Source organism: Scomber scombrus, chromosome 4, assembly GCF_963691925.1.
Source record: "Scomber scombrus chromosome 4, fScoSco1.1, whole genome shotgun sequence".
In the NCBI taxonomy this organism is placed as follows: domain Eukaryota; kingdom Metazoa; phylum Chordata; class Actinopteri; order Scombriformes; family Scombridae; genus Scomber; species Scomber scombrus.
The window spans coordinates 5,326,991-5,340,037 of NC_084973.1; the positions used below are offsets into that span (position 1 = coordinate 5,326,991).

General features: G+C 38.0%; 1 protein-coding gene across 1 annotated transcript; it reads right to left on the minus strand.

Annotated features, from left to right (window-relative positions):
* Window positions 1-1,595: 1,595 nt before the first annotated feature.
* Window positions 1,596-11,223, minus strand: dpp7 (dipeptidyl-peptidase 7). Its single transcript, XM_062417364.1, has 13 exons — window positions 11,094-11,223; window positions 10,427-10,553; window positions 10,193-10,332; window positions 8,264-8,427; window positions 7,626-7,761; window positions 7,115-7,196; window positions 6,544-6,710; window positions 5,235-5,295; window positions 4,821-4,939; window positions 3,198-3,354; window positions 2,959-3,023; window positions 2,812-2,882; window positions 1,596-2,718 (listed from the first exon to the last, which is right to left on the minus strand). Exons 1-13 carry the CDS (start codon window positions 11,178-11,180, stop codon window positions 2,607-2,609), a joined length of 1,488 nt encoding a protein of 495 aa, XP_062273348.1. The 5' UTR covers window positions 11,181-11,223; the 3' UTR covers window positions 1,596-2,606.
* Window positions 11,224-13,047: the final 1,824 nt, after the last annotated feature.

Sequence of the window (13,047 nt, forward strand, 5' to 3'; positions counted from 1 at the left end):
ATAAAGATGTTCAAACACTCTGGGTTGCTACCAAGACAAATTGTCCATTTTAATCATCAGTATATATCAGTAGATCATCAGACATCTGTATTTACTATTCAGATTATTGTGAAGCTGCATTTTGCCAGCTGACTGTCACCATGACGACCTGACAGAAATGACATCATCATATTATGATGATGTCATTTCTGTCTGGTCGTCATAATGATGTCATAACGTATGATGTCATAATATGTTATGGCATCATACATTATGACATCATACATCAAAAGTTCTAGAACCGCATCAGTTCCACTTTGTGAGTGCAGAACACCAGACCAGTTCCTGATCAACTTATTGAGAAGAGTTTTAGAAAAAGTTCAGAAAGAGTTTCATATAACACGATTCCTCTCGTAAAATGGCGAGTTCCAGATGTTTTGTTGCTTCTGACATTAACAGAAACCCAGAGATGTTCTCCTCTTACAAGGACAAGAGGAAGATCTGTGGAGGAAGATCTGCTGTGAAAAGGTCCTACACAGAAATAACACAGGACAGCCGCAGAACTGCAGAGCTCTCTTCTCCTCAGAGGAAGAAGATAAAAATCTGCAGAAGAAGACTTGCCATGAAAAGGCCCTTCTCTGAAGTGTCACAGGATGACCACAGGGACCCAGAGATGTCCTCCCCAGAGAGGAAGAGAAGGAGGATTACCACCAACACAGAGGAGAAAGTCATAGTACTGCCAAATACCTCCAAAGAGACTCCTTGCACTGTGGCTAAGGTATCTTCAAAAGGAACCAGACCCTGTACGGTGACATCCAGAGTGTCAAACATCTGGATCATCGGCGACAGTTACATTCGTCGAGGGGAGGAAGCAGCCAAGAAAGAGTACGGCAAGAATCTGGGACTTAATGCCAACATTCAATGGTTTGGTAAAGGAGGGATGCGTTGGGGTGGTGTCCTTCCTTGTTTTTATGCCGAGTTAGCCAACCAGAGTCCCCCAGACATTTTAGTGGTCCATGCCGGTGGCAACGACCTCGGACTGATGTCCCCCAAGAAACTGGCATTCCTGATGCAGAGGGATTTACAGCAGCTGCGTGCACAGTTTCCCTCCATGCAGATGGCTTTTTCCTGCATCAGTGAGCGGCAGCAGTGGAGACATGGAAAACCTGTGCAGATAAATAACGACAGGAAGTCTGTCAACAAGTTCATGAGGAAGAACGTTGACTACATCGGAGGTGAACTCATTGAACATCTCTACCTGAAGTTCTACAACAAGAACACATTTCTGCCTGATGGAGTGCACCTGACCACAGCTGGAAACCAGGTGTTTCTGACCAGCATCCAGAGCACGTTGGACAAGATTCTTCAGAGGTCTTCTTAAGAGCAGCGTGTCTGACTGCACTGCAGCTCTGCTCACTGGACCCCTGGCTTGGATCCATGGGCCAGTCTGAACTGTATAGAATTGTGTCAATCTTGTGAAATAAATGTTGAAAAGTGAATTTAAAAGGATTCTGTATAGTGGTATAATATCTGTAGGGACAATAAGTTCATAATTAGCAGAAGTGTTCATCATTTTCACTTTAATGAGTTCTGATACACATGCTGGTTTTCAGTTTTTTAAAACTTTTTCTCTGATCTTTGATTTTTGGTGAACATTTCATTAATTAATTAATATATTTATTAAAATGAAATCATGTGAGACATTCAGAGGGGTCTTTTTGGTGGAGCTTCTAACAACTCATAGACATCTTAAACATGACAGAGACACAACTACACACTGATTCAACACCTGAGCTCACAAGACAAAGTGACTGGAAACCACTAGTTTAATCTTACATATTGTATTTTATAAGCTTACTATATGAACCATTGTGTAAAATGGAAGTACTCAGGTAACGTATCTTAAATAAAACCATTCTATTTTGAATGGATGGGAAAAGTTTGGTGCAGTGAGCACAGGGTCACTACAGAGGAGCCCCAAAACCACACACTGGCATTACTCTGACCATTGTAAACAAGTTATATAATCCATCACAAATCTGCATGAACTTCTGTTTTCTGCTGTGTGTGTTAATGCAGTTTAATACCAAATAGGTGTGAAAGATCTGCACTGAATTATCTCATAGCAATAATGTAAATGACTTGTGGATTTGTGTCATACAGAACAGGATAGAAAGACAAATGCATTCTGATTTCTGAAACACAGTGGTGTGTTTTTTCTGCTGGTTAACTGGCTAAAAAGTCTGTAACATTTGTATTACAAAAAACAAAAAACACAACAATGTTCCTTTAACACATTTTATGGCTTTTTAACATCAGCTAAACTGCAACTTCAGAAAGCTATTGATAATTTAGCATTTCGAAGCTCAATGAAAGTTCAGCAGCTGACAGCACAATCAAAAAAGAAGCTAACTTAAAAAACAAGTACATTTTTACAGTGTGAAAACACCACATAGTATAATTCCAGTATGTGAGTTATTATAGAGTGGAATCCAGACACTGACTCCAACATCTGCACAGCTGTTACCGAAGCTGGGTTTGAAATGTACTTAGAATTTGACAGGAAATAAGTGACTTCACAGAAGCGGTCTCAACTCCAGCCCTGAAACAAAGCCAGGACCTGGACTTTAAAGTGACTGTTGTAATCTGGTCCTCTCCATCTTCACCCACTGTGAGATGAGGTCTGCTTCCATCTTCCTGGCTGTGATCACCGACTCTGGATCAGCATCGTTAGATCCTCTGCGTGAGCAACGACAGACGGACATCACGTGATTTTTCTGTGACTCTACATAGTAAAGAATAAGTGTTTAGGGGGTCAGTGGATTGCTGTACCTTAAATCAAGATGATGGGCTCCTCCAGAAATGTTGACAGCTATCAGCGATGAGCTCAAGGACTTCCTCACCTAAACAGCAGAGATCAGATTAACCCTGATCTACTTCAGTCACACCACGGTTCACTCACTGAATGAAATCTCTTACCCCTCCGTTTGCCCAAGGGTCCAGATCTCCGTTAGAGAAAATAATGTTGCTGGCTGTAGAGAGAGCTGAATAGAAGAGAAGAGAAGAGCTCATTATGAACCATCTCAATTCCATCATGTAAAACACTGGAGAATGTTTTTAAAGGTCGATGTCTTCAGTAGGAACTGTTGGACTACACCTTTAGATGTCAGATGACAGTACAGTACAGTGTGGTGTATTTGGTGGTATTTTGTGCTCACCGTCACCCCAGAACTGGGTTTTGAGCCAGTCGGGTCTCGGGATCACAGCCCAGCGTTTGGAACAGTACAGCTCACGGGCTTTCTCAGTGAAGCTCATGGGAGGAAACATGTCTGTCACGTTGTTGCTCTCGTAGCAGAGATCTATCTCTGTGCATGCCTGAAGCCACAACACAGGCAGGACAAATGTTAGTGACTTTCTGGATGTCACACATGAAAGAAACAAACATATATTCATTTAAATTAAATGCACAATTCAATTCAAAATTAAAAAATATATTAAAACTAGTTTTAAAAGCAGCATCAGGTTTGTTAAAATGTACATTTAGTATTTTTGTTGGTTTTATGTCATTTGAAATGACATTTGCACCATTTTCTTACCAAAAGTAAGACTGAAAGCACTGTAGGTAAATAAAATCTTTAATATTTATCATTCTTTTGTGGTTACACCATTTGACATTTTCAGGAGCATTCAGTCTTACTTTTGGTTAAAACAAAAGCCTGTTTTGGGTATTATTTAACTTTATTTAACCTTATTTAACTTACCTGATCGCAATATATATCAATTCATACATATATTAATTTAAGTATTTACTATGTAAATCTCAGGAACATTGCACATGTCTATATCTGAGATTGTATGCACATTTATTTATTCTTATTTATTTATTCATATCTGTGTGAGGGTATATCCTGTATGTAAATCTCAGGAACATTCACTTCTGCATATCGCAGGGTTATATATTGCAGATTTATTCACACAAAGATCCAGTCTACTGTATATAGTTTTCTATTTGATCCTATTCTGTTGATTCTATTTTAGTACACTTTCACCATCATGCTGCTGCTGTTTTCCACTGTACTGCTGTGTCAATTTGAATTTCTCCCAAGGGGAATTCATAAAGAAACATCTTATCTCTTAAGTATCTGTTGTCTAGGTGAGGAACAGGAGCTGTAGTGGTGCACAGAGCCCAGGACCCATATTTGTGCACACGGCTGGTGGAATAACTTAGAAGCACCTGAGAACTGTTCTAGATGTTCCACGAGTCATGTGTGATCCTTTACCAGAAGCTTTTAACACCAGAAGGGCTCCGGAGGTCCAAACAGCTGTCTTAATATGTGTCAAAGAATAAAATGCCTTAACACAGTTTGGAGGTTTAAAGTTCTCCCTCAAGACTAAAATCTATGTATTTTCACATCATTTTGGACCATTATAATAGATAAATATTCCAGTTGAGCCCCAGATTAAAAATATAGGCATATTATGTCCTCTTTAAGAATAAAGATGGTAACTTGAATGTATTTTTAACCTCTCTCAATCTTTGGAAGATTTCCATGTTTCCATGTTAGAAAAGAAGTGCTGACCATGAACCCATCTGTGCAAGTCTAGAGCCATGGCAACAGGTCACATCTGGATGTTTGCCAGTATTATAAGCTCAGACATTTCACACATTACCGTGTGTGGAGATTTAGGCGTGGCTAAGCAGACTCTTTCTAACTCCACTCTCCATGCATTTTTTCATTTTCAAACTTGCAGTCTTCAGCCTCAACTGACACTGTATTGACATTTTAAACAGACACGTCACTAATGCTGTATGTACTGTGTGTTGCTGTGTGTTACAGTACCTGGTAGTCCCAGGCCATGCTGTCAAAGCCCAGTCCACACCCGGTGGGATCAGCACAATCCAGATACAGACTGTACATATCAAAGCAGGTCAACACTCCTGTAGCATTGTACACAATCCCTGCAGGATGGCACACACACACACACACACACACACACACACACACACAAACACACAAACACACACACACACACACACACACACACACACACACACACACACACACACACACACACACACACACACACACACACACACACACACGAATCATTTAAAGGTGGCTGCTTCCCTCTAGTGGCTGCTGACATGAACTACATCCAAATACCAATTTCAATCTTCTCTCTTCTCATATGTGTGCCCTTCTCTTGTGCTACTGATTATTCTATAAGAGCAGAGAAAGCTAATTTGACTTTACCTGCAGTGTTCCTGAGGTTGGCCAGCAGGTCAGATCCAGTCATCATGGTCTCACAAGCCACCTGAAATAAGTTATATATCAAGTTATATTTCTGTCATCACTGCTAGTTTCACTCTCTTTAAACACACCGTCCTCTTGTATTCATTATTCACTTGTATTTGTCTTTTTTTTAGGCTTATATTTTATTTTCCATCATAATTTCCCCTTTAAATGTGCAATACACAAACATACATTTACTGAATATTCATCCTCAGACATCGAACATATCTACCATACTTTTATGTTAAATACATTTACTTCCTATGTGGAAAACTTAAAGGTAAAGTGTGGAATCTATCTATCTATTTGTGAACATAACATTGATTTTTTTAAATAAATCTCCACATGGAACCATAATAACATGTTCTTTAGTCAAATGTATTTATATTTAATTGACCTGTTTTGAGCTTTTAGGAAGAAGAAAAATGGACAGAGGAAACATATGGAAACAAAACAATCCTCAGCTCTTTACATTGTAATATGAGCTGGTTGTGTGAGGTTACATGTGTGGTTTAACATTGTGTCTGATTAGTATGAGGTGTGTAGCAGGCTTCATCTGGTTCTACTAAACTGTGATGTTCAATTACTTTATTACTCCAGTTAAGTAAACACATTCACATTTTCTTCCTCCAACTCACTTCTAGCAAACTTCACAGATACTCAGCTCTTGTACTTAGTGACAATATTGTTGACTATTGGTGCTTCTACAAAATATTTACTCAATAAGATTCTTGATGAAAAATCATCAGTAATGTGGATATAATGACTAAGTGGATAAAGGCAGATAATAGAACAGTCTGTTAAGCTCAGAAAATGACATATTTACTGCAATGCAGCCTTTAAAAGCAGGAAAAGACACTTATTCCATATCACCATATCACCATATTCTAAATCTAAGACAATATCTATAAAATATCACGATATCGATATAATGTTGATTTATTTCCCAGTCCTAATATCCAATTATATATATAAACTTTACACACTTCTACTGTTTTTTCCTTCTTGTATGTTGAACTTTATATTTATTTTGAACCAATCCTTTTATCATAATTGGAGACGAGTGACACTGAGTCTGTTTCTACAACTGCTCTATTCCTATTTTACTCATTAAAAAAGCTTCACAGCTGTTGGGTAACAGCTGGATCTGTGTGCATATTGTATAACATTTCCTATTGAGATGACTGTAGACTTACTAAGTATAGACTTTAGAAGTTTCACTTCCGTTTTATTCAAAGTAGTAAGATCTGCTTTAGACTACTGTACGCACCTTAACAGGGTTGGCGGGCATGTTGCCCATGAAGTGAGTACTGTAGGGATAATCCAGCATGGCCATCAGAGTGAAAGCGTTCCTCAGCATGCCGTTCAGCTGGTGGATGTCCTGAGGGGACGATGGAGGCTTACACAGGCTGAACTCTGCCTGGATGCGACTGTATTCTGGTCAATTCACAGGAGACATTTCTTATCCACAGTTATGACATCTCTATTATAACATCTCATTGTTTTCCCTCCAGAGCAGAACAGAGCTGCTGTACATAGAATTAAAGCCAACCTCTGTTTATAAAACAGTGTTTCTCAAACTTTTTCACATCAAGGAGCCCTAAACTGACACAAATGACACCACAGACCCCACCGGATAGGATTTTTGCTTTCAGATGTTGTATTACAGAAAATGTATGAAAGCCATGACCAAAGCAGTCATACATTCTGTCAGAATGTTACTTATGGATGGAATTATAGTGAATATAAATGGTTCCCCCGTTTGCTGGGTACCCCCTGGAACCACCTGAAGGACCACACTTTGAGAACCATTGTTAGAAAGAACATTATCACAGTTTTACCTTGGTGTTCAGCTAAGTGTTTCAGCTGAGAGAAAGCTCCTCTCACAGCGTCTCTGCACCCCGGATCAATGTTTTCAAAATCCTTTGAAAAACAAAGAAAGTTCAGTTCAAACATTCCCTTCAGATGTTTTTTTAAGAAAAAAAAAAAAATCGGCTTTGAATAATAATGTTTGTCCATTATGTTTTTCCCACAATAACATTAAAAAAAAAATCCTTCATACAACATCTCCCTTTTTCTCCCTCATTGAAAAATTAGGAATCTCTGATTATGTGAATATTGTTGATTTCTATAGTTTTCCTTCTGGACACAAGATGGCTCCTACTTCACAGTTTCCACATCACACTTATGTAAAGTTGCATACTGGATCACGATTGGTCCCACACTAGTTGTGATGTCGAAAATCACGCTTACATACAGGTAACACGCGTCAAACTGAGATTTAAAGAGAAACTTTCCTCTCTCAGCTGATGATCACAAAGTGGGTGACAACAACAAAAAAAACCCACTTACAGCTGTGACATCTCTGAAGAACTGTCTGGAGTCTCCCATTCCAGCTGTGGACAGTATGGGTGCGCTGGCAGCCAGAGCTCCTGCCACCACGTTTGGATACTTGAGCCTCATGTAGACTGACAGCATTCCACCATAACTGTAAGAATACACAAAGAGAAACTCATCACTGGGTCACTCCTCACTTCGTAAGAGTCAAAGTGGAAGTACATGAAGGCTCGGATCACTGTGTGAAACCAAACACTGAAGATAGTTTTACATCTGGAATCATATTTTGGGTTCTTACTATAGTTGAAGTTAATGAGCTTTCAAGTTTTACAGAATGCTGAATGATACAAATAGCTGCACTTTCAGGTTTGGCTTAGTAACAAGTGTCTTAGGTGGACTTTCTAAACGCAGATACACATTGAATTGAAAAGGACAACATGATGTGTGTAAAATCTGCGGCTGTTTTAAGTCAATCCTGGGCTCTCTTTAGCCAGAAAAGGTCTATAATTTGGCAACTGAGTGCATATTTGTGTTGGACTCCAGTCTAATAAGCCACTTATTCATGCTTCAAATAAACAACTGCCATCAGATTGATCAGTTCAAAATAAAAGCTCCACTACAGGTCACGCGGATGAACGACGGCGAGCTCCCACCTGCCACCAAACACAATGACAGGACAGTCTGTGGCTGCCAGCTGCTGTTTCAGCTCAGTGATCATGATGGCGTAGTCAGCGAGGGCCTGCTCCACCGTCAGCAGGCTGACCTGAGGGATGTTAAACGAGTCGTTGCCAAACGGGAGAGATTTACCGTAGTACCTCTGTGTGAGAGAAAGAGAGGACAAGAGGCACAGAGGGAGGGTACTCAAGCTTGATTAGAGATTCAAACATATGCTGACAGTGTCAAAGCTGCAGGACACACCTGCTCCTGTGACAAGACATCATGCAGCAGTATGGTTTCTTCCATGGTCACGACCCCTATGTGACTCTTATACTAAAAGGCTTTAAATATGCTGTATACAAGTAGGTTTTAAAAATACAATTATTTGAAATTGGAACTTCATTTAAGACAAAATGAACAAGTAACAAGCTAAAACAGTATTGTATAGTTAAAGTATTATATAGAGCACAAAAGAAACCTGCTTAACTAATCAGATGTTCTGTATTTTTGTTACTTTCAAAAAAACTCATGTGCAAGGCCAAACCACTATTCATGTGTATGTATATTATTCCTCTGTGCCATCCACAGCCTAAAGTAGTCCCCCAAAAATGCACAATTTCCTCCTGTTTCAGTAACAATGATTAAAAACTGCAGCAACCAGCTGATTTAGGTCATTTCTGAAGCTTTTCTTTTTCATTTTTAAAAATGAAATCATACTGTATGTTTGCAAGATTTACTTTATCTCTTACATGTGCACCCCACCCCCAACACCACACAAACACACACCCACCCACACATACATGGACTGCAGCTGTACAGATATATGTAACTTATTATGGTGATGGTTTTTGTGGTGTTTTGTCCACATCTTTCAGACCTTTTGTTTGTGTGCTCATCAGTCTAAATGTGTTTGTGCTTCTTAAGGTAAGGTAAGGTATCTTTATTGATCCTCTTAGGGAGAACTTCAAAAACTGACCCAACAGTAGCCTTGTAATGGTGAAAGTGATCAGAATAAATAAAATTAAATAAAATACTATATACAATAAACAATCTCTGTGTAATATAATCTGCAATCATATAAATCTGCAATATACATAAATTCCTGATACTATATACAAGCGTGCAATGTTGGAATGGGATTTACAAAGTAAAGTTCAATGTTCCTGGGATTAAATTCAATTCTTGTCCCCTTTTCATCAAATGTGTTGTGTTACTTGGTAAAAGCAATTGTTTTGTTTTGTTTTTTTTAAATAGTATTATTGGTGTGCACTTTTACTTCACTTACTTTGCATCTACCTTTTTTTCTGCACAATAAGAAAAGTGACTTCATGTCTTCAGTAGGAACCAATAGGCTGATACAGTAAGAAGTCATGAAGTACTGAGAGTATTGAGAGACAGACTAACGCATTGTTTATAATGGTGCTGATACCACCATCATATACAGAGTATACACATGTATTTGTTATTACAAATCGTTTTTTTCATGTGACTGAAGAAGGCAAACTTCTCAAATGTTAAATATCTTCTGAACACAAGCAGCTGTATGAAATGAAATACAGTCTATAATTGTCCAAACTTTGATTTAAATAAGGATCTATCTGACTGAAGAATCTAAAGCTGCTTGATCATTTTTAACACTCGGAACTATTGATACTGTGGTTTGATACAAGCCCAACAGATATTTAATATATCTCAATATCAGTCGGCACCATCTTACTGAAGAATATTTACTTTATTCATCTATTTAACTTACTTAAGTCTCTGTGTGTGTGTGTGTAAACTGCACTGTAAAAACAACCCCCCCAAAAAAACCATATGGTTGGAAGGTTGTGGAAAATTCAAATCAGCTGATAGTATGAGTCAAACATTAACTTCCCATTTTACTTTGTCATATGATCTGACACTTAACACCAATGTTTTCTTACATGTTCAGCAAATATGACCAAGGCTCTCTGCTGGGCAGCCAACTCTGTGATGAATCCAGAATTGAGGGCAAATTCCCAGATGTTTCCCTCGTTGCCCGTGTAGAAAAAAATGGGACCGTCACCCTTCTTCCAGTACTTGTCTAGAGTGGGTAGAAATGCAGAACACAATGAGTAATATATGCTTAGACATGCAAGTTGTTATATTTAAAATAGGTGACTGGTCAGTGGATTGACCTGTGATCAGGTAACGCTGACTGAATGTGGCGTTCCCCATGCTGTTAAAGTTGAAGTGATCCAGAGTCTGACTGAAATACTTCTCTGTGAATTGGGGTTCCATCTCGGATCCATGATGTTTTGTTGACTGTAAAAATGAATGAAATGTACATCATATATTATATTAAATTAAACTTTTTATTCATAAAACTCTGTGGATAAAACGGACATTTAGTTTGACATTCATGTTTTAACTTGTCTTACTTGAAATTGTCAGAGGAAGTCCAGGAAACATTTCTTAAGTCATGTCAAACCAAACTCCATTAAAAAAACTGGAGATTTAACACCTTTACTTTAATAGAAACCTATAAATACACTGACATCAAGTATCTTCATATCTATCGTAATATTAAATCTCTATTCTTCATTACGGCTTACACCTGATACATCATTTAACAATATTTAAATTAATATGACAAACTTCCATATGTGTTTGGCTGTATCCTCTCACATAGAAGACACATTCTAACAGGTTTAAATCAGTTAAATAAGCAAACAACAACTGCACTGTGGGTCAATGTATGCTGTACTACACAATAGGCTTGATAAGATAGTTTTGAATGGAGTTTCTTTAAAGCGGAACTGAGGTTTCAGAAAAGTAGAAAAACATTTCATATTCAAAGGTTACCTGTAAATAAGTTTGCGGCAGCGCCTGCAGCAACTGAGCGGAGAACAGGGTCAGTAACAGCGGGAATAAAGCTGCTATCTCACTCATGTTTACAGAGCAGTGTTACCAACAACACCGTAATATTTACAAGTATAACCCTACTACCGCGCATGCGCCAATTGTGTGTGTCACATGATTTGTTTAGTGCGCTATGCTGCGTTTAGGTGCACCTCGTAACACTTGATAACCCTATTTCGGGAAATGAAAGGAAAGGGTTAAGGAACACAAATGTAACCACGGGACTATGAACGCTGCATGACCGCTAGAGACGGTATAGAAAACTCATGTTCTGCTCAAGTTATGAGAAAAATTAGTTGTTTCACGGCCGCAGCAAATAACGATGGACATACAAAATTACCAAAATGTAATTTCATGGGAATGCCACACAAATACATTTACCTTTAAAGACATTTTAAATAACAGAAATACATAAATATATAAAGAAATGAAGAAATACAGAGAGAAATATTATTTATTTATGTACTGTACATCTATTTATTGTTTTTACAATTTAAAATCTATTTGGTCATGTACTTCTATCCCATTGGACCCCATAGCAGCACATGAGTAAATAATCTAATGATGGCTGAATTCCACTTAGCTGCTGCAGTGTCAGGATCCTGGTATTGTCACACTGTCATAACTTAGGGGACACTTGAATTGAACAGAGCCACCAGGGTTAATGTTATTGGTCAATTATGCTGCTGTGAAACAGGACTATGTATAAACCAGAAGGTGCATCAGTGCCACTGTATTTACATGTTAAAACCTGTTCTGAAAGGAGCATCTGTGTTACTGTGGAAACAGTGAATAAACAGCATGAAGGGATGATACACATCATTTAAAAGAAGGGACAGAAATAGAAACAGTAGAACTTAATAGAAGTGCACAATAATAATTCTCTTACCTTACAGACTCATATTTCACATTAAAAACATGATTTTATGAAATATAATACATGCTATAATTAATAATACAACAGCTTAAATAAAAATTGTATTACACAATAGAATCCACCATAAAACAGTAAAAATGTGAAGCTTCACATTGAGCTGATACAACATACATCTGATAACATTTTAATACATTTTTTCCTCTAAATGTTTCATTCAATTAATTCATCTCACTATGTATTAAGATTGCAATTCCGTATAGTATTTACATGCTTTATTTATCATTTGACCAAATAAATCACAAAGCACAAAGGAGACTTTTACTTGCATTGTGCAGAATAATATTTGATGTAAGAGTATTTTCACTTTGTAGTGTGTCCACTTTTATATAAGTTAACGATGTGAATACTAGTTCCACAAGCTGAAATCAGGCTGTACTACATTTGTGTGTGTGTGGGTGGGGCGACACTGTGGCTACTCTGCTACTCTGATCTAAACAATAAAACCCAGCATGACCAGCAGGTCCACCCAGTATGCACAGGGAACGTTTTATGATGCACCAGTCAGTTGATACTTGAAGTCTGGTGTCTTCTGGAAAGCATAATCATTTTTCCCTTTGATTTCCTTCTCTGAAATGCTCTTTATAACAGGAGGCCAAAGGTCACTCTGAATAAACCTCATTCAAAACCTCTTAGTAAATCTATGATGTAAACCCAAGAGAGTCACTGCAACTCTGCACGTTGTAGCAGCATAACATGATGACTCATAATATGGACACCTGCCATAGAAACTATAACCTGTATTGTTACAGGATTTCACAGCTGAATTACAATCCCTTGTTCAAATAGTGTTTAGGATTAAAGTTTTTAATCAAGGCTGTCCATACAGTCATATAGTAGAGGCTTTTACCACACAAGACAATAGAGCTCCACACATTTGGGGTATTATCCAAAATAATTATATTTGTGTTTATTTGATTTACAATTCACCTGATGCCATTGTGTTATTAGTTCAGCAGGTTT